Here is a 22,018-nt window from a genome sequence, read left to right on the forward strand (position 1 = left end):
AAAGGTGGATTGAGGACTTTCTTTCCACATACTTTAGGTTATCATTTGTTCCTAGGCTGGTGGCGTTTAAGCGCGTGCGGGCGATGGTGCCCACTGCCCAGTCACTGACTGGTTGCACGCTGGTTTTACAAACTGCTGGAATTTACCAAGGCTACCTATAAGATGTATTTACTGCTGATTTGAGTGATTGTAGAATTTATTTTTTAAAGTCGTGACTAATTTAGGAGGCCTGCACCAACATTAACTTTAAATTAGCCGGCGTTAGGGAACAGACACGTTACCGAATCGGGCTGAGCTGGTGAACGGTTCCTGTAAACTATGGGAATGAGCGGGCAGGAAGTGGGGTTGACAGACGCACCTTGGTGACCTTCCGCGTGTTCAGAGGCGCTTCGGTGCACGCGCATGTCCTCACAACTGACTGATGTCATCGGAGTGTTTGCCGGTAATGGCATTGCCTAATGTGCAAACACACACGGACTGTAAATGCGATCGCTTCGCGTCTTAAAAGTAAATAGAAGCATCCGTTTGTGTCTTTCGGTTTAAGTTTATGATTCATGAAGCTGTAATTATTTTTCATGTATAACTAACGCCGCTCTAGATGTTGGCTCATTCAAAAACTTTAAACAATTAAATAAAATGACCTTCATGGCCGTCATTTCAGAAGACTCTCTTTCGTTTTGTACCCTTGGACACGCGTCGAATGATAAGCGCCACTGGGTGGGACACCCTCTGGCCTCCTGAATCTTTTGAGACCGCCGACTCGCCCGTTTTGAAATCCGAAGCTCACCGAGTTTACTGAGTGACACTCTTCTCTTCTCTTCTCTTCTCTTCTCTTCTCTTCTCTTCTCTTCTTCTTCTTCTTCTCCCCTCTTCATTCTCCTCCTTCTCTCGGATGTGCTGCGCTCTCATCGCTTTATTGTCTCCGTCTGCGGCTGTGAGGTTTACAGGGAACTGACGGGCTGGCAATCGAGGCGCTTCAGGAGAAAGTGCAGGTGCAATGACATGTGACTAACGTATAGTGCCTTTCATTGAAATAATTAATGCAGTAGAATCACGTAAGAAAAAGCTTAAAAGAATAAAGCGGGATGATCGTGCCATACGTATAATGAGGCAACGGCCTTCTGTTCCATCCTTCAGTTTTATCCCGTGAGACTTTTAAACGGTGCTTTGATTATCTCGATGTAAATACAACATCAAATGTCATTCATTTAAAGACCAAGGCGTTTATTAAACTTGGAGTGTTCAGTGTTTTTACATGTAATAAACGAGGAACCGAACTCGGCTGCAAGAGGTGCATGCTGTATCAGTCTCTCCATCTATCTAATTTTATAGCGCCTTCCATTTTGATTTTTACCTCTCTGTTACATTGCGCCTTTCATGTTTATTATACACTATGCTTAATTTCTGTATTTTATTAATATCCATCTTTTATATAGTGCCGTTTATATCTGTCTCTATTAAATAGTGCCTTTCATTATCTATCTATCTATCTACGCCCTTATCCTAGATGTCTTACAGCATATGAGATGCTTTTCCAGTTGAAGCGCAGGCAAGTGAAGAGACCTGTTCAGGGTCACACTGAGTCAGTAGCAGGATTTGAACCCACGACCTCAGGGTTTGAATGTCTCATCTATTATATACTGCCTTTCAACTCTATAGTACTTGCCTAATAAGGCGCAGTTTTAAGTTTATTCATCTTTCTATCTTGCGATTTAAGTCATTTTGGCCATTCCTTGTTGGTTTTTGTTTGTTTGCTCGCAATTTATTTACTTTTTGCCGTTTATTTCACTTGATGTAAGCATAATAACGAACGACATTCATTTTGTGACCAAGGCAATAAAGTAACATTTCAGTGCAATGAAGCTAACCACAGCAACGTTTGTTTTCTAGTCCTAATAAAGGAGGAGCCGAACTCAATTACAAGAGGCACATATCTGTCTATTGGATAGATAGACATGAACGGCACTATATAATATATAGTGCCTTTCATGTCTATCACTGTATTATATAGTGCCTTTCACACGTATTTACCTCTATTATATAGCGCCTTGTACATCAATCTGTCTATCATATAGAGCCTTACACATCTATCTGCTATAGTGCCCTTCATATCTATAATATAATGTCCTTCATATCTATTTAAAATAGACACTTCTATGCCTGTTTAATATAGTGCCATTGATATCTATATTAGATAATGTGAAAGGCACTGTATAACAGATAGAGCCTTTCACATTATCTATCTATTATATTGTACCTTCTCAATGTTTTTATCCAAAGCGACTTACAAAACATGTTAATATAATCGAGGAAACATACGTCTGTTGGACTTTTTTTGGGGTGCAGATCTTTTCTCTGTTGTTCCGTACCTTTTAAATCCATCTCTTATATAGTACCTTACTGATCCGTGATGTCAGCTCAAATTGTGCCTTTCGAGTCTGCCTGTTACATTAGCCTATTATATAGCGCCCTTCATCTCTAGCTCTGTCCATGTTGTTGCCTTTCTTCTGTGTATTTTTATAGTTCCTTTTACATTTATGTATCTATCTTGTAAATTAAGTTGTATTGGTATTCCCTGTTTTGTCTCTTTCCGGGTTTCTTAAGCATCGCGACATTTGTTTCTTTCTTTTTCGCCGTTTGGCGCCTCATTTTCTCTTCTTTCTAGAAACGTCCAGATGTCAGCTGTGTTGCGCGTCGCGTTTTGTTTCAGTGCGCCCCGGGCTTTCAGGGTCTGATTTCGTGTCCAAGTCACCGGGTTCTTTTATCCCACGTGTGTGCCTTCTGCTCTGCTAGCCTGTCGAGGTGGACTCCCGAAGGGGACGGAATTTACCAAAACACTGAAATCACTTTGTGGAGCCGTTCGTTGAATGTGTGGGTGTCCGGTTTAACCTTTGGGTCTTTTTCTGTTTTTTTTTTTTTTTTTTTTTTCTTTCCAACTGGAAACTCCAACTCCTCCTCCATCGCAAGAAATGAAAGAAATGTTTTTGTTTTTTTAACAACACTGCAAAAGAATCCAAACTGAAATGACTGCTGCGTTGATGAAGGCAATCAGAATCCATTTTAGGGCATCTGGCAGTTACACACACACACACACACACACACACTATCTATCTATCTATCTATCTATCTATCTATCTATCTATCTATCTATCTACACATATTTTATATATGTCCGTGTTTTAATTTTGAAAACAGAAATAAAGACGATCGTCCTGTCTATCAATTATAGGCGGCCTCTTCTATGTTGGTGTCCCATTCAGATGTCTAGGCAGCACTGGGAGGATGTGATTTCTCCAGCACATTCAGTGTCATCCCTGTTGGAGATACAGTATGCAGGTGGGTGAGCCTGTGATGTCCTGATAACGGACTATCAGTTGGGCAGACCACCAGTGTGTGAGACTCCGTGACTATGAGACGCCACAAGAAACAGGCCTATGCTTCACTCTTCACTCCACACATCTCAGACTAGAAATATAAGAACAGGTCAGGTTACTTTCAGAAATTCTCAAATGATTCTGCACTAATGGGGGTTATTGATAAGCGGGATGAGACAGAAGAGAGGAGTCAAGGGGGACAACTGTGAGAATTGTCTGCAAAACGAAAGAACTGCTTCTTGACTTTCACCACACCAAAGACCCTCTATATCAGGTCACTATTTAGGGAGTGCATGTAGAGGTGGTCCACTCCTACAAGTACTGTGGGGTCCACATCAATGACGGGTTGGTCCCATAACACAGAAAATCAAGAAAAGAAAAGGGTACAGCAGGCTGAGACTGTGCTCCTCTGATGTGGCAAGCGATGTCCTTCACATCTTAATTCTACAACTCTGTGATGGCCACCGTGGTGTGCTGGTCTGGTAACATCACTTCAAGAAAGGACCACCAAATCAACAAGCTAATTTAAAAGGGCAGGCTCAGTTAGAGGACACACTGTGGACCCCCTGGAGGTCATAGTGGAGAAGAGAATGAAGACAAAACTGAGTGTCATTATGAACAAAAGTGCACATCCCCCCCAACACTGAGGACTTTAAGGGAACAAATCATTCAGCAGAAGTGTGACAAGAAGCGCAACAGGGGGTCCTTTATACCAATGGCAGTATGCCTGTATAGCGCCTCACTAGGACTGGGACTGCCAAGTCACACATTTGCTTTCTTTTAGTCTTTCTGGTGTGTATGTGACAGAATTCTTCAGCAGAAGCATGTCAAGAAACACGACCAGGGTTCCTTTATACCAATGGCAATACGTGAGCAGAATTTCTCCTGGGGACAAATCTATTACTGTATATAGTGCCTTTCACATCTCTCTCTCTCTCTCTCTCTCTGCTATAGTGCCCTTCATATCTATTTAATATAGACCCTTCATACCTGTCTAATATAGTGCCCATTATTATCCATCTATCTATCTAATCCCCGATGAGGCCCGCCGCTCGTTCTGTTCAGTCGGAGACGCGTTGAGCTTTCAAGTCCGTCGCTCGCGCTCTTTGCTTTTTCTTTTCTGCTCCAACGCGAAGTCGAATTGTGGGCGGCTGCGCGGCGGGGTCTCTTTCCAGCGCCTGGCACACTTCCCGTTGGTGCCAAGGAATAAGCTATGAATGTCAGCTGTTTTTTTTCGTTTTGTGTTTTATTTTATTTTTTTTTTCTTTTCTCTTTCCAATGCGAGTGGGAGCAGGCAGTTTCAAGTTAAAACCATATAGATGTGAAAAAAAAACAAACCCATTTTGAATCCCTCTTTGGACTGTGCAACTCTTTGTGCGAGGACAGCTCGTCGGGGAGCTGAAGATCTAATCTGACAGCTTGTGCTTCACTCGGCTCAATCATGTTCTAACAAGACAAGTTCACCAGCAGCCCCGTTGATTTCGTAGGAAGACCTCGGCGTAGGTTGATCGATGAGCCCGAGTCGTGACCGTCGTGTAGTGGGGACCCCCTAGTGGCTAAAATCTTAAACTATGCGTGATCCCGGACTACACTTCTAAATGAAGGTGCCAAGTCGGTTCTATTGAACCATTTTTGTTTCTCGGGAAGTTTCCAGAAATTTTAGATTGGTAACGGGTTTTTATAAACATCCATGAATAATTGATTAAAGATTTATGAAATCCCAATGGGTTCCTGATTTTAAAAGGATTCTCGCACATACACAAATGCAGGCTAAGTCGAGGTTTCCTCGATCTGTCAAATCCTACTACGCATTAAAGATGTCTGTTTTGTCCACGTATTAGCACAATAACAAAAGGTTTCTTTAATGCTGGAGGTTTGTATCCACACGTTCGATAATGAAAGGAACCCCCAGCTGACCTTTCATCCTGTCACACCAATTACTCTAGGGTCGTGACCCCAGAAGCCACGCCCCTAGCAACACTGGTGCTGGTGCCAACAACAACCGCTTTCAAAATGATGGTGGCAGAAAAACCATTCAAGACATTGAAAATGGCAGGTGACTTTACAGACAGTGAATCGTGACCCTCTGGTGTGGGGTTTTGTGTTGTTGTATTTTTTTTCTTTTCTTATTACTTATCAGGTTTTTATCGTAAGTGGGCATTTTTGAATTTTTTTTTTTTTTTTTGACTTGTGTGCTTGGGGATTGACCAGAATCGTAGCAACCTTAAAGAAAAAGCCTGAATGGCCAGTCCTCCAAGTATGAGACCCGAAGTGATATATCGTAGGCGGACACCACAATTTTAAAAATGACAAGAAAATGTCACATTTAAGGTTTTGTTTTTCTGACTAATTCTATTAGTAAACCAGTTCTGTCAGTTTTCATTTTTAAAGAAAATTGAATGCTTGGAATTTCTTTTACATTACTGAAAATTGTGTTTCTGTTGCGAAAATTCGCCTTATGGTTTTCAGAATAGGATTAGCTTTGCAAAACTGACTGAACTCGCAGTTGTAAAATGCAAACTGCCTTGAACAATTAGTTAAAGTCCAGGTCACGGTGTGTGTGTATGGAAGTGAAGGTCTGTGATACGGTTTGCATATTTGTAGTTGAAGAGAGAAAATGAATCGCGTATCATAAAGTAGAGCTTTCAGCCCCTGCCAGGAGCCGTCATCAGAGGATAATGATTAGACGTACAAGAATGAGAGGCAATATACAGCAAAATTAGGTAGGGTGGGGGTAAATGAGCATGTGCGAGGGGGGCTTGGGGGTAATGAGGTGGGGTTAGGAGGGTGTTGGTCGTAAAGTTTTATTTATTATGAGGATGTTCTTCTAAAAGTTTGCATATGCTGGGTTCACCTCCAGATGTCTGTTAATGGCGTTTCCTTTTGATAGCCAAGATTCAACCAGCTCTCTGGCAATTTTAGTACTGGCCTTAAATCTTACTTGTACATTGTCCCAGTTAAATGCATGTCCGATTGAAATTGTGTGCATATAAATCTGTGAGGGCGGCACAGTGGCGCAGTAGGTAGCGCTGCTGCCTCGCAGTTAGGAGACCGGAGTTCGCTTCCCGGGTCCTCCCTGCGTGGAGTTTGCATGTTCTCCCCGTGTCTGCGTGGGTTTCCTCCCACAGTCCAAAGACATGCAGGTCAGGTGCGTTGGCGATTCTAAATTGGCCCTACTGTGTGTGTGTGTGTGTGTCCTGCGGTGGGTTGGCACCCTGCCTGGGATTGGTTCCTGCCTTGCGCCCTGTGTTGGCTGGGATTGGCTCCAGCAGACCCCCGTGACCCTGTGTTCGGATTCAGCGGGTTGGAAAATGGATGGATGGATAAATCTGTGATAGTGGGTCCTTCCTTCTGATGGCGTTTTGATGAAAACGCCATTAACAGACATTTGGACATGAACTCCGCATATGCAAACTTAAGAAGAAGAACATCCTCATAATAAATACAACTTTTACGATATATATACTGTATATATATATGTGTGTGTGTGATTCAGTGCTGTTAGAAGGACCCCAGTGCTGTGATGTCTCTGTGACCACAAGTCACGCCACTGATGGGAGTCTACAATGAGAGGACGAGTCCCACGATGGCTCAGTGGTGTTGAATCTCACCATTGTAATGGTCTACAGCAGTGGGTCACAGTGTGGTGATGGGTCCTGCCACTATGAGGAGTCTAAAATCCTGAATCGCACTGATGTGGTGGCTCTCTGGTGATGAATCCCACCATTGTAAAGGGTCTGCAATAACGGATAATAATACAATGGTTTGTCTGTGGATGTGGGCCATTTATTCTAATGACTGTTTTGTAATGGACCTTGGCACCGTGATGGGTCTGCAACCGTGGACCTCCATGCTGTAATGGCTCTGTGAGCAGGGATTACACAGCTGTGAGGAGTCTACGGTGACAGAATGAAATCCCATGATGTCTCTGTGGTGTTCAATGGGATTTGGATGTCTCAGGAGGAAGCATTTTAACACGTCTTCGCATTAGTCCTTTTGATCCTCATTTATCTTTTGAGCCCTGTGTCCTTTAAGGTCTCTCTGTGCCTGGCCTCTTGTTCACATTATTTTAATGGCTGTTCTCCGTATTCCTTGCAGCTGTCCAGTAGATGCCAGCCTGACCAGCACAAAGAGCAAGAAGAGCAAGAAGAAGGCCGAGGCACAGAAGAAATGGCAGAGCCTGGAGGAGCCGCAGCAGGAGATCAACAACAAACACAAACCGCTGAGCAGGCAAGTGCGGGGCGCAGACCGCGGCTAGCTGTTATATAGTGCCTTTCATAGCTATCTGCATTTACTATATAGTGCCTTTCATATCAGTCTGTGTCTGTCATAATGCCTTATCTATTCTTTTTCTTTCGGCTGCTCCCGTTAGGGGTTGCTACAGTGGATCATCTTCTTCCATATAATGCCTTATCTATTATACTATAGAATCTTATCTATCTATGTTTATTATATAGTGCCTTTCATTTGAGTTTATGTCTGTCATAATGCCTTGTCTATTTTATTATCTGTTTGTGTTATATAGTGCCTTTCATATGTCTATGTCTGCTACTCTTCTATTATGGTGCCTTACCTTTTTATATCATGCCTTTATCTATCAATCTATATTTTAAAAAGTGTCTTATAAATGTAGTTTTACGTCTTCAAGTGCTGTATAATAGTTCCTTTCATTCTTATACTTTGATATCAATACAAAACTTAGTTATCTATTTGTTGTGTCTTGTATTTATGTCTATTATATAGTGCCTTGTATATTTAACTTTTACATGGTCGGTTTGTCTCTTTCTTTCTATCTTTTAACGTCTTTCATGAAGCTATTTTGTTGCATTTTTCTTTTTTGTTATATAGTGCCTTTATTAACTATCTGTATTTATTACATAATGCGTTCCATATCTGTCTACATCTCTCATCACACCTTATTTATTATATACTGTCTTTTATTATGTATGTTTATTATATAGTGCCTTTCATATTCGTCTCTGTCTCCTTTTCAGCCTGTGCTTTAATCTTTTTTTTATAGTTCCTTTCCTATTTATCTAATTTTTATAAAATGCTTTTCTATCTGTTTATCAAAGTTTATTAAAGTGTTTTTTTATAAATCTATCAAATGCTGTATAATATACTCCATTTCCTACTTATAGTTTGTATCTATGAAAAACGCCCAAGCTATCTATTTTTTATGGTGTTTTGCATTTGTCTGTATATTATATAGTGCCTTTTATATTTAGGTTTTACATGGTGTGTGTGTGTGTCTCATTCTGTTATACAATGCCTTTCATGAATCTATTATGTTGCATCTTTCCTTTCTTGTTTATTGTGCCTTTATTATCTCTTTGCATGTATTACACAGTGCCCTCCACGTCATTCTGTGCCCGTCATAATGTCTTACCACCTTTATTATCTGTCTGTGTGCTTATTATGTACTGTAGTGCCTTTCTCCTCCTGTCTACTTTTTGTCATATTGTCTTTTCTGTCTATTTCTCTATTTATGATTTGTGTTGTCTTTTCAGGTTCTGTATATTATGCTTCTTTTCATACTTTATATTTTATACTTATGAAAAATGCTCAAGTTATCTTTTTAATAGTGACTTGCATTAATGTCATTATATTATACGGTGCCTTAACTGGCTTTTTACATGGTGAGTGTCTCTCTATCAGTACTGTAGGGCCTTTCATGTTTTTATATAGTGCCTTTCACACAATTATTGTACCTGTTTGCTATTATATGTCATGTTTTGTGCCTGTCTTTTTTTTTTTCTTTTCTTATTCTTACTATACTATGCTGTCTTTCGTTATCTTTTATTTGATTATTTTTCCTATGTATGTCTTTTTTTTTTTTTTTTTATTACCCTCTGTCTGTCTTAGTCTTTTTCATGTTTGGCTAATATTTCATGTCTTTCACGTGATCCTGTTGTAAAGTGACGTCTCTGACATACACTGCCTTTTATTTTTGCCCCTCTGATATTTTACAGTATATAGTGCCTTTCACATCCGAGTGCCGTTCTTATTTTACATTCTGCCCCTCTCTAGACTCTGTTTCCGATAGCCCGTTAGTTATATAGCGCCTTTCTACTGTTCCTTATCCATGGAAGTTTTTTCTTTTTTTAATTATGCCCCCTCCACTCTTGCCAAGCCGCCGCCATCACCATCATCATGCCCTGTAAACTCCCCGCTGCCACCGCCTTGTTGGTTTAATTGCTGGGTGGAGCCGCCAGATGGCTGCCTGCCTGCCTGCTTTCGGGGAGGCGCTGATGTTCGTTCGCTCGCTGACTTTCAGGTTATTTTGCTGTGTTTTCGCTGTGTTTTCCTTTTTTATTTCTTTCTTTCTCTCTCTCTCTTTTAAAATCTGTTTCTATAAGTAATTCAGTGTGTGTCTGCGCGTGTCTCGCATTTGGCGCTTTGTGATCGTCCCGACGTTGCCCCTCCCACACTTTCTCGCGCTCTCACGCAGACTGGCATTCCCTCGAGTGCGCGTGCCAGCCTGTGTGGGAATGCCGACGTTTTGTTTTCACGCCAGCTCGACGTCTCCGGGGGGGGTTTGGTGGGCAGCAAAAGGGTTCTGCAAGTTGGCACGACAGTTAATTAACGTGGAGCGGCACATGGCACCTGTTAATTGACGTTTATCCTCATATTGTACCCCTGAGGGGGAAATTCCACCCAGCCTGTGAAAACGCACAATGGGCAGGTTTGAAATCCAAGTCAGCTTTTTTCATGATTGTTTATATAAACTTTCATTTAAAAATCCCCAAAAGTGCCGCCATTTTCACACGGGACTCTGAAAGGCGGCGTCTCAACAAACCCCCAACTCCCATATATACACACACACGCACGTTTTTTTTTAGCCTGCCTAACGTGCTGTTTGTTTTTTGTGTTGGCACAGATCTCACACGTATGACCCCACATACACCCGTGCGGCTGACGGCGACAAACTGCTGGACAAGAAGGACTCGGGAACCATCAGTGTAAGTGCCCGCCGCCGGCCCCCCGCCCTGAGTGTTCAACTTTGTTTCACTTTTTCTTTTTTTTAATGTATTTATTTATTTTTCACTTGCAGATCCAGTTATCAAAGTACAACAGCACCTACCACAAGCTTTTCCGCGACGTCCCCGAGGAGGAGGAGCTCATGAGGTGTAAGTTTCCGTTTTTTCAACCCTTCCCAGCCCAACCCCGTTCTGTGTAACACAAAAAGCTTAGGTTTCACTTTCCTACTAAATCGATCTTTTTTAAAATTTCTTTTATTGATGTGAACTGAAATAATTACTAAAAAAAAACAAAGCAAACGACGGAATGCACTTCGACTTTCGTAAAAGCCTTTGATTCCGTCGGACCCCGAAGATCAAGCGGTGGGCATTTGAGGTGTCCAGACCTACGAATCTGGACAAGAAGCCCCGAGATGAGATGAGAGTAGAGCGAGCGGACACTCCAGCAGCGGGGGGCTTTCTGGGAGTCTGACCTTGGACCCTCCTTACGTTTTCAGATTTACATGAATTGCACAGGTTTTAGCACCATTATTAAACTAATGACATTTATAGACGATACTGCAATTGGAGCAAACAGACAAAAAGACGGGCGAACACTTGGAAAATGCAGCTTGATGTTGAAAAGTGTGGCACGGGGGCAAACGGAACTTCCGTTGTTAATACAAGGTGGGCGACAGGAAGCGACCTCTGAACAGGACTTTTAGTGCTTTATGTTGACACGTTTTATTCGACCAAGCAACGTGCAGAAACGAATAAAAAGGCAAATAAAATGTTACGTGATAACGTAAAAACTGTCCAATAGAAATCAGGGGAGGATCTGCTCAGAGTCTATAATGTGCTTGTGAGCCCCCATCTGGAGTCCTGTGCCTTAGTGACCAGAACTGCACACAAGAAAGACATAGCAGCACTGGAAGCTGAGCAGAGGAGAGCCACCAAGTGCATCATGGGAGTTGAGGACGCGTCCTACTGTGACAGGCTCGGAGAATTAAACCTGTTTAGTCTGAGGAGAAGGGGAATGCGTGGGGACCTCATCCGTTCCCAAATTATACATTCAATAAAACCGGATCTGCGCATTTGTGCTTGCGGGTTTCCCATTCCCATGTCTTACACTAACTGAAAAAGAAACCGACTGGGACAGATGCACAAGTTACTGGTGCGGTACAAATGGTACCTGCAGTGCCTATAATTATAGTCCTGTAAGTTCATTTCATCCTGAGCAAAAGAAATTTAAAATTGAATTTAAACAGCCTGCAGTTCAGAAACCAAAGATTCTCCACTCCTGGACAACTGTTTTCTAGCGGCATGGAATCCTTGCTGGGCTGAACTCCGTCACAGTGGAGAGATCCAGTGGTGAGTCTGGGAATTCTCACCAGACGGACAGGCAAGCAGGCAACACTCACAAGTTTCTTTTCTTTGGTACTGTCATATATATATATCCTTTTGTCTTTCTTTATATAGCGCCTTTCATGGTGAGCAGTAAAGGTTTTTGTTATACTGTATAGTGAGTACTTTATATGATGGGCACACCTTTCTTTCTTAATATAGTGCCTTTCATGTTGAATTTTTTCCTTTTATATAGTCCCTTTTATCTCAAGTATGTGCAATTCTTTCTTTCTTTCTTTCTTTCTTTCTTTCTTTCTTTCTTTCTTTGTCCCTCATCTCTGTATTTTCAAATGAAGTCTTATTGAGAGTATGTGACCATATAGTGTTGGGGGGTCTAACTGTGACGATGCGGGTTCAGCTCCATGCTCCCATTTGCTGTACGGGAGCCCTCGAACCCAACACCGTCGGTAATGTTACCGATGGGCTAGACAGTGAGGCAATAACAATGGAGCAAGGGGATGGAGTATAAAAGTGCAAAAGTGCTTTTATTTCAAAACCAACAACAAAAACAAATTGTTCCAAGTTAAGTAAAGTGCAGTGGTTCCCAAAAGCCTTCATTAAATTAAATAATCCATTAAAACAGTGACAATCGTGGAGGTTAAAAAATATACAAAAACAACCCTTTAAAAAGACAAGGAGGTTAAAACGTAGCTGGAAACGGTCCTTTAAAACAATAAGCCCGGTGCTTCTTTTACTCCAGCGTCTCGCCTGCTTCTCCCGTTTGGGCCCTGCAGCAGGCGAGACGCTCTCTCTGCAGCTGTCCTCCTCCTCTCGCTCACACACACAGGTCAGGAGGCCGCCCGATCCTGGCTTCATCCCACGCCTGAGACTTGGAGTCCTTGCCAACCAGGACGCTCACAACAAGGACTTCTCCACCAAGCCTCCCGACTCCCACTTTTCTTCAAAGGCGAGTCGCCTTCCTTGCTAGTCACTCCCGCTCTTCTCCAAATGCTCAGCGGGAGCGACTACAATCCACTGCCGTAGGTGCTCGCTAAACACCTCGCTAGGGCCCACCGTCCAGCTGCCCTTGAGCCTGATCTCTCCCTCTCACCGGCTTTCTCCTGCCTCCATGCTCTCCAGCAACCTCTGTCTTTCTTTCCTCTCTTTTTCCATTCATCCCTTCCTAGCCGACTTGCGCTTCTATATATTCCGAGAGGCCATATCCGCTGCGGCACATTAGCAACCCCAGGAACGATCACCGATGTGGGCAGCAGTCCCCCACCTGTGCACTAGGTGAGAAATGCCCACACCGCAGGTCGCCCTGAGATCCGCTACAGCCACCACGCCCCCTCGTTAAGCCGCGAGCGCGGTGATTATTTATTTAAAAAAATAACTGGCCTTTGCTGAGAGAGCTGTGGACCCGTAACACCACAGCAACATTAGGTTAGGCTGCCTGCTGCAGTTTGTGGCCTATGAGGCAGTTTGCTAAGAGCCGAGAGCCATCGGGTCACCACACTGAAGCCATCAGGCCACTCCGACTCACACAATCGGACTGATTGGGCACAGTGGTGTCCTTCACGCCTCGGTGGCCATTTGCGGTCCCCTCTGCAAATGCAGCACAAAGAGGTCACCACTATGAAAGTACAGCAGGACTCCAGTACAATGACAGATGGGCCACCAGCAGCACGTCTCCTCTTTAATTGCATTTACTAATCGCGCCAAAGGAATGCGTCACCTCCTACAGGCCGACCTCGTGAATTCGCTGAAAGCGCCAGCCTGTTCCTGACTTCTGTGTGAATGTTCTGAGAGGGCAGCGCCGTACAGCCAGACCGCGAGTATCGAGCGACGCCCCGAGGAGAACGGCGTGTCCTCTCTGTGCTCTGATGGTCACTAAACAAGCACAGCTGGCTTTGTAGCCCACCGCCATGTGAACATCGGCTCTAATTGAAGGAAAGTCAAGGTCATTAGCATGGAGGCAAGGCAGCCAATCTGGGTACGAGAGGGGGCGTGTGAGCCGCTTGTACACCTATGTGTCACTCCAGGCCACCTCTGGGCTGAGTGCAGCATGAGACCCCTAGAGTGCCTGAAGGCTCGATGTCTGTCTGCTCCGATGACTGATTGATTACTCCGTAATTAAGGAGAACTAAAGGGAAAATGTGGTTTGTAAAAAGGACATCTGAGAGAAATGGTGGGCATGTGGGCATCGAGCTGGCAACCAGCAATCGAAAAGGAGACTTCTCACAGGATGGGCTGTCAAAATCCAATTCCATGAAGTCCGCCCTAACATTGTAAAAAGTCACAGTAATGGAAACTTGATTTGGAGCTGATGTGAAGTACATGGGAGTCAAAGAGCCACCTGCAAGTGAGGAGGCGCACTGCACAGAAAGGGTTAAAAATATTGGGCCGACGGGGGGGGGGCCATCCCTGCAGCCCCCTTTGAGATTCCCAATCCCTGGACACACGTGGAACTGTTGCATTTCTTGGTTGCGCCAAGGAGATGTGCTGTGCATTTAGAACACAAGTCTGCAATGGGTGGGCTATGTAGATGGCCAGGAGACCCCCATGCAAATGCATTGATCCATTTAATCCTCTTTCAGTTTATAGCTAAACATTTATCATCCATGTTCTTCTACTTCCTTCTGTCCAAGTTGCCTTTAGCACTCCTATCCACACACCCAATCCATTTCATTTGTCTACTTATTCTTGTTTTTCTTCCAGTCAGCCAGATCTCCATCTGTTTTCTTCTTCCATCCACCCATACTGTCTATCCTCTCCATCTAGCCATTCATCTTCATCGCCCTTCTATGGTTCCTTCAGTCATCTGTGTTCTTCTTCTTCCATCCGTTCATCTACTGATCCTTCCTTTTTCTTTAATACTTCCATCCACCTAACTTCCTATCTTCATACTTCTTTGACCCACCTATCCATCCCTACCTACATTTACCCACCCTCCTCCTTCCTTCTTTCCATCCACCCACCTATCCTTCTTTATCTTTTGCTTTCATCACATTTTTTCATTCAACCACCCATTCATTGATACATTTCAGGAAAACAGACAGCCAGCCACCTCCTTCTCCTTTTTCTCCCCCATTTAGCCTACCATTTTGATCAATCTTCTTCGTCGTCTTCTTCTCTGTTCCTTAGTCTGACCATTCATCTTCATTCACACGTTTACCAAACACCCTTCTTCTTTTCATCCAGTTGATCGCTATTCTTAGTCTACCCATCCTTCTTCATCCTTTATCCATGTAGACATCCATCTTCATTTGTCAAACAATCCCCTTTCCTTCTCCTTTTCCTCCTCCTCCTCCTCCTCTCACCCTTTCCTCAACCCATACGAGATACTGGGGCCACTTTGCTGGCAGATGGACCTGATGGTCTCCTGTCATGTCTTGTGTCCTCAGTTTTATGTTATTCTTACAGAAACTGGTTGACAGCAGGATTCTGACTCTAGGGGGCATCAGTTCATTGCAGGGCCTATTCACTCCAAACCATGTAGCCCCCAATCCAGGGGACATCAGATCTCTGGATACTGGAGTCCACCCTGAACATGGGGAGAACACACAGACCCCATACGGAAAGATCAGTCCAGGATCCCAATGCCGTACCACCCTGCTCCTCACACGCTCAGATGCTAATGTCATGTAGAAAGTGTTAAGCCCGTACCACGATGGGACAATAATGTCTGTGTTTCTCTCCTCTCCCTCCAGATTACACGTGCACTCTACAGAAGGAAGTGCTTTATCACGGGAAAATGTACGTGTCCAAGAGCTTCATCTGCTTCTACTCCACCGTTTTTCTCAGGGAGACCAAGGTGAGCCAACCAATGTATCTTGAGTCGTTACAGAGCTGAACTCCATGTTGGTGGGCCAATTGGCTCGGTGTGATGAGTGAGGCTGCTGTGTGATGGTGATGGTGGTGGTCTCCGTGTTGGCCTTGTTCCACAGGAGGCTCCAATGGAATGAGTGGGATTAGAAAATGAAGAATGAACGGCAGCAGAGTTAGTTTTATATAGTGCCTTTCTATAACAGACTTCACAGCAGGTCGAGGTCTTTTACCAACGTGTGACTCTTGCGTAGTTAAAACATCTGGAACCCCATCAGGAGTCACAGAGTCGGACCGTTGCAATGATTGCAGCAAAATTCCAGGTCCTTAACCACAAGGCTAGGCGCCCCTTCACGTGCCTGTTGAATGGGGGGACTCAATACTGCAGCAGGTTTTTAGGATTCTAGAGCATTCTTGAAGTGAGGTGTCGGTACTTCAAGGGGTTCTGTTGACAAGCCCCCTCTATTTTCCCCAGGATACTACACAAGGGGCAGTCAAAGTTCCCGGAATTGCGATACAGCAGGAGAGTGAGAGATCAGATTACACACTCATTGTTATGGAGGGGAGGGCAGTACATGTGTAGACCGGTTACAGCAGGTCTGGACTGGTTTTCAGCGTGCAGTGTTTTAATTACCATCTGAGTTAGTTGTGTGCATAGTCATTCGGCGCCACGTCGACTTCATGTGCACATTGGGGACTCGTCAGCTAGCGTAGCTGAAGCCGATTTCCCCATAAAATGGCGAGTCCGAACATTCCATAGGAGTTTGAAGAATTGGGCCAATGGAGCAGAGGAATTAGGCAGCCATAGTGCATGTTTAAATTTTGAGGAGATGGTTCACCCGACACCTGAGGCGTGAAGCGCTGAGAGGGTCCGGCCAATGCTGGCTTGTCTGTCATACAGAGTACCTTGGGGTTACCAAGTGGGCACTCGCTCACTTCGACACGGGTGTCTCTTCTACTGAGGTTCAGCGCTAGTGCATATATTGAGGTCTTCCGTCACTCCACTGTCCAGGGAGAAGATCCCACTTAAGGTGAGACCAGGAAAGGACCAGGAGGTTTTGAAGATTTAGGCTAACAGGAAGGCACAAAATGTGGGACACTTTCAAATGACCTGGATTTGAGGAGACGGTCAATCAGACACCCAAGGCGTGAATTTGTTTGACGGTTTGGAGGTCAGGTTCGCTTGTCTTGTGTGCTAACATCGAAAAGGCCAATTAGGCTGTTGACACTCGATGGTGATCAGTTGGACCCTCTCCCACTTTAGCTTAAGTCATTGCCTAAATGTCCCTCATTCCTTCTGGATTCATAACCCTTATGGCTCGTTATCACGGTTGGGGATGAAGTGATCCTTTAAAATCGGTACAGAGAATTCTAGAACTTTTCCACCACCATGAGTGGTCCAGACTTGGAGCACAGAGTAGCTCTTGGTTACCAAGTGGGGACTCTGTCACTTCGACAACAGGTGTCTCTTCTACTGAGGTTCAGCACTAGTGACAATCACTAGAGTCCTGTCCACCTAAATTAAGAGTTGCTAATATAGAGGTCTTCCGTCACTTGGCTCTCCAGGGAGAAGATCTCGCTTAAGGTGGGACCAGAGACCAAGAAAGAACCGGGAGGTTTTGAAGATTTAAGCCATCAGGAAGGCTTAAATGTCCCTCTGTCCATCTGAATTGTTAACCCATAGTGGTCATTATCACAGTAGGGGATGTAGTGATCCTTAAAAATTAGTACAGGAGGTACTTGAACCTCCCATCACCATGACAGGTCCAGACTTGAAGTACAGAGTAGCTCTTGGTTACCAATTGGGGGCTCGGCCACTTCTAGCTTGGTCTCTCTTCTCTGGATAAGAGGTCCATCTCCAGTGTCAATCACTATATAGTCTTGTGTACCTCGATGGAAAAAAAGGGGTGGGACCACACACCAGGAAAAGTCCAGAAGGGTCCAAAGAATTAGGACAATGGAGCAGAAGATTTGGGGCAGCCATAGCGCACATTCAAATTTGAGGAGACGGTTCACCCGACACCTGAGGCGTGAGGCGTGGTGAGGGTCCAGGCAGTGCTGGCTTGTCTGTTTGCCAACATCAAAACTGTCCAGGCTTGGAGTACAGAGTATCTCAGGCCCTCTTTATAACCATTCTCTATTTCCGTGATTTATTCCTGCTGCCATCTTGCTATAGTAACCTCCTTTTCGTCGACCCCTAGCTTCTCTCAGGTTCGGAATTTAAATGTAAAAACAGTTAAGCCAGAGTGTCTTTCAAGATAAGCTGTTGTGAGCCAAAGTACAACGCTAAACCGGAATAATTGTCAGGACGGTATTCTGCTACCATCTAGTGGAGAAAATGGCAAAGTGCAGCTTTTCTATGTGTTTTGCGTCAAACTAGACCAAGGTATGACCGAATGATTTTGGGTGGTTACACGAATGAAACGAGAAGGTGCGTTTATCCTCGGGATGGTATTCAGCTGCCATCTAGTGGAGAAAATTGAATAGTCTGTTTGCCAACATCAGAAAGGCCACCCAGGCTGTAGACACCTGAGCTTGATAAACTGGAAGGCACAATGTGGGACACTTTCAGATGACCCGTGTTTGAGGAGAGAGGTGGGACCAAAGTCCAGGAGGGTCCAAAGAATTAGGCCAACAGGGGCACACAATATGGGACACATTTTTAATGACCCACATTTGAGGAGATGGTCGAGCTGACACCCGAGGTGTGAATTTGCACAACAGTTTGGGCTGAGGTTGGTTTGTCTATGTAACGGCATATAAAGATGTCTTCCATGACTTGCTCCACCAGGAAGAAGATAGCGCTAGAACCAATTATTAATGAAGGAGACCGTTCTCAGGTTGTAGACAGCAACTGCACCCACCTCTCTCCTTGCCTACCTCATTTGTTAACCCTTTTGTGTTTGCAATCAAGTGATCCTTCAAATCGCTACAGACATTTCTAGAACTTTAGCCCATAGGAGTACTATGATGCTTATGGTTATCAGGGGGGCCCGGACACTTCTACACTGAGTTGAGGTCTAGTCCCCCTGTCCGCATCACTCATTAATCCCCAGTGGATGTTAAAGAGGCTCTAGAGTGTAGTGACCACGTGATTGCGGTGGACCAGACTGTCGTTGCTTCTTCATACTGCTGCTGTGCTGTCACCTCATTAAGACCTTCTGTCTCACAGCAAGAAGCTTTAACAGTGAAGAGAAATGGTGCCACTCATCTCTGTAATCCTCTTAATCCTCACAGGTCACTATCCCAGTGAGTGATGTGGTGATGCTTAAGAAACAGAACACAGCCCTGCTGGTTCCAAATGGACTATCCATCCGAACAAACAAGGGAGAAAAAGTAAGTACAGGTGGTCAACAGAATGATCACGAACGACTGAAATTAAAAATCCCAGCAGATTACGAGATCGGGTGCGGAATTTACGCTGATGTCACGCTATACAACTTGTAGTTGTAGAGCAGGTCAGATTTAAGAACTGCACCTGCTGATTCTCGTCATCTCTGAGGGTGTCGAATTATCCGACCAGGAATTGGAGGGTGGCTGGTTATGACTTTCTCCTTATTTTATTTTTGTTTGTTGGTTTGTTTTAAGCATGGGTCCATTTAAGGTTGGGGGAGGAATTTACGCTGATGTCACGCTATACAACTTGTAGTTGTAGAACAGGTCAGATTTAACAACTGCACCTGCTGATTCTCGTCATCTCTGAGGGTGACGAATTATCTGACTAGGAACCGGTGGCCATCTGATTATGACTTGCTACTGATTTTATTTATTTATTTTAATCCTGATTCCATGCAGGATTAGGGATGGAATTTACGCTGGTGTCACGCTATAAAACTTTTATGTGTAGAGCAGGTCAGATTTAACAACTGCACCCGCTGAATCTCGTCATCTCTGAAGGTGACAAACTATCTGACCAAGAATCAGAGGGTGCCTAATTATGAATTTTTTTTTTTTTTGTGGTGATGATGTGACCCCTGGGTTCCCGATTCTGGTCCTGAAAGGTCCCTCTATTTATGCGATTTATTTCTGCTGCCATCTTGCTACAATATCCTCTTTTTCGTCAAACCCCAGCATCTCTTGGGCTCAGAATTCAGTGTAAACACGGTTAGGCCAGAGTGTCTTTCAGGATAAGCTGTTGTGATCCAAAGTACACTACTAAGCCCAAATAATTCTCAGGACCGTGTTCTGCTGCCATCTAGTGGAGAAAATTGCATAGTTGCGCTAAAGAATTCTTGAATATTTATGTGTTTGGCATCAAACTAGACCAGGGCATGACAGAACGGTTTTGGGTGGTCACACGAGTGAAACGAGGAGGTGTGTTATCCCCTCTTCTGTTCAGCCTTGCCATCCATTGGCTGATGTGTCGCACTGGTAATGGGGAAAGGGCTGTGATGGGTAAGTCAAGTTGGGGAGCATGCACTGGTACAGCCCGCTGCCGCTCCCACCACACAACAAAAAAACTCGGGATCCCGGTTGGCAACCCCCAGGCAGACGCACGGTCCAGTCCCACCCTCCGGAAATGACCCTCTATCTGCCGCAGCCAGGTGTTACGTGGGCGACCCCCTGGCCTGGTCCAGGCACTTGGATCCCCAAAAAAGAGGGTCCTGTGAGCCAGATCACCCTCCGGGAAACACGCCACATGGTCGTAGTGCCGTAACTGACGTTCCCTCATAGTGCAGGTAATGTGCCTCATTCGGGACTCCATCAGTAACACAAAGTCACACCAGTGGTACCCAAGGATTCTCTAGAGAGATACAGTACTGAAGGAGTCCAGTCTTCTTCTCAGGTCACTGGATAACGTCCATGTCTCACAACCATATAGCAAGAGAGGAAGCACCGGGACTCTAAAGACTTGGACCTTCGTCCTTTTGTAGATATCAGGAGCGCCACGCACCCCTTTCCAGCGACCTCATGACCCCCAATGTTCTCCCAATCCGTCTACTGATTTCATAGGAAGAGTCACAGGAATGTCACTGCCGAGGTAATTGAACCTCTCGACGAGGTCGACACTCCGCAGACAGACACACCGCTGATGGCCGTGCCCAAGAGGTCATTAAAGGCCTGGCTCTTGGTTTTTATCAGGAGCCTCACAAGCCCAGACCCTCAGACGCCTCACTCAGTCTCTCGAGACCCCCGATCAGAGCCTCCATTGACTCTGCGAAGATCACAGACAGCAACTAATTGGAATCGATGGATTTTGCCGATGATGCCATTGTGATTGAGACGAATGCAGAAAAGTCACAAAATGGGATTAATCGCCTAGCAGTCACTGGGCCGAAATTAGGATTGCTCACCTTGACCCAAAAAAAAAAAAAAGGAAATTGATGGAAATAAACAAACACTTCGGGCTCCTCTCAGTACATCAACAGCAATCGCATTAGCAACGTTCAAGGGGTCACCCACCTGCGAGATCAAGACACGGCATCTTCTCCGGGTGTTTTTGGGGGGGAAACATCGTGCGGTTGATCAAACCGATGCCTCCTGGACCTTCTACTCCATAATGGCGTTCTCTTCCCTAATTCATCTCCCTGCTCTCTTTGCAGTTCACCTTCTTGTCCATGAGATCGAGAGATTCTGCCTACAAACTCCTACAATCCATCTGCATTTTCATTGAGGTAAGCGTGCCTTCAGGTCTCGGGTTCAAGTCTCTCCCCTTGCTGGCGAGGATGGCGCACTAACCGTTGCTTTGCATTGTCTTGTTGTAGGACTTCAGCCCCACCAACAGCCCCTTGTTTTCCTCGGCCGAAATGAGCTTCGAAAATCACGGAAAATCATCGGTAAGTAAAAACGAGACTGAAATTAAGAGTGTTGGTTTGACGGGGAAGTCCGATGTGAGTGGTCAGAATTGGGATGGGGGCTACAAACACTGCCCATTACATGGCATCATCACACACACATGCACTGTCTCTCACTCAAACCAGTTAACCCCACATCTGGACACTGGGAGAGCAAACAAACTCCACACAGAAGGGGATCCTGGTCCTTGGAACTATGAGGTAACAATGCCACCCACTGTACCACATCCTCATACTGTAACAACGTTTATTCTGAATCCAGCTTCGGGCATTTCAGAAAGGTGGGCAGCAGGAGTCTGCCCTGGCAGCACTGGGCATAAAGAAATCCTGGAGTGGGTTGCAGACCACCACAGTTTCTAATCAATGTACCAGTAGAGGAAATGTACATGAAACCAGAAAAGGGTCACATAGAAAGCCAAGAATCAAACTAGGGTCCGAGGGCCAGCATGTCCCCAAGTCACTGTGCCACCTTGCCATGCAAAAATGGGCAGAACATAGAGAAAAAGTGTTGTGCCAAACGTTACGGAGGCTGCTGTAGATGTAGTGTTGTCTCTCTGGTAAATTAACGAGTTTTTGAAAAGCAAAACTGCAGCTACAGCCAGCCTTCCCACCATCTCTGTACGAGTAGCGCTCTTTTCTGTTATGGTGGCTCCCGGGCCTACACTTTTAAACTCCTATTGATTTTGTCCTGAGATTCCGAAAACAGTTTGTGCTCCTCCCT

General features: G+C 44.7%; 1 protein-coding gene across 4 annotated transcripts in view; it reads left to right on the forward strand.

Moving 5' to 3' along the window:
• si:zfos-943e10.1 (GRAM domain-containing protein 2B) overlaps nt 1-22,018 on the forward strand; it is a 167,898-nt gene that overhangs the window by 143,510 nt on the left and 2,370 nt on the right. For all 4 annotated transcript variants that reach the window (XM_039767111.1, XM_039767112.1, XM_039767113.1 and 1 more), the window contains exons 2-8: nt 7,473-7,604; nt 10,255-10,336; nt 10,429-10,504; nt 15,388-15,491; nt 18,740-18,838; nt 21,046-21,117; nt 21,208-21,279. In XM_039767111.1, coding sequence (XP_039623045.1) covers nt 7,473-7,604; nt 10,255-10,336; nt 10,429-10,504; nt 15,388-15,491; nt 18,740-18,838; nt 21,046-21,117; nt 21,208-21,279 — 637 coding nt within the window. The remainder of the gene's footprint in view (nt 1-7,472; nt 7,605-10,254; nt 10,337-10,428; nt 10,505-15,387; nt 15,492-18,739; nt 18,839-21,045; nt 21,118-21,207; nt 21,280-22,018) is intronic.

Source organism: Polypterus senegalus, chromosome 10, assembly GCF_016835505.1.
Source record: "Polypterus senegalus isolate Bchr_013 chromosome 10, ASM1683550v1, whole genome shotgun sequence".
Taxonomy (NCBI): Eukaryota; Metazoa; Chordata; class Cladistia; order Polypteriformes; family Polypteridae; genus Polypterus; species Polypterus senegalus.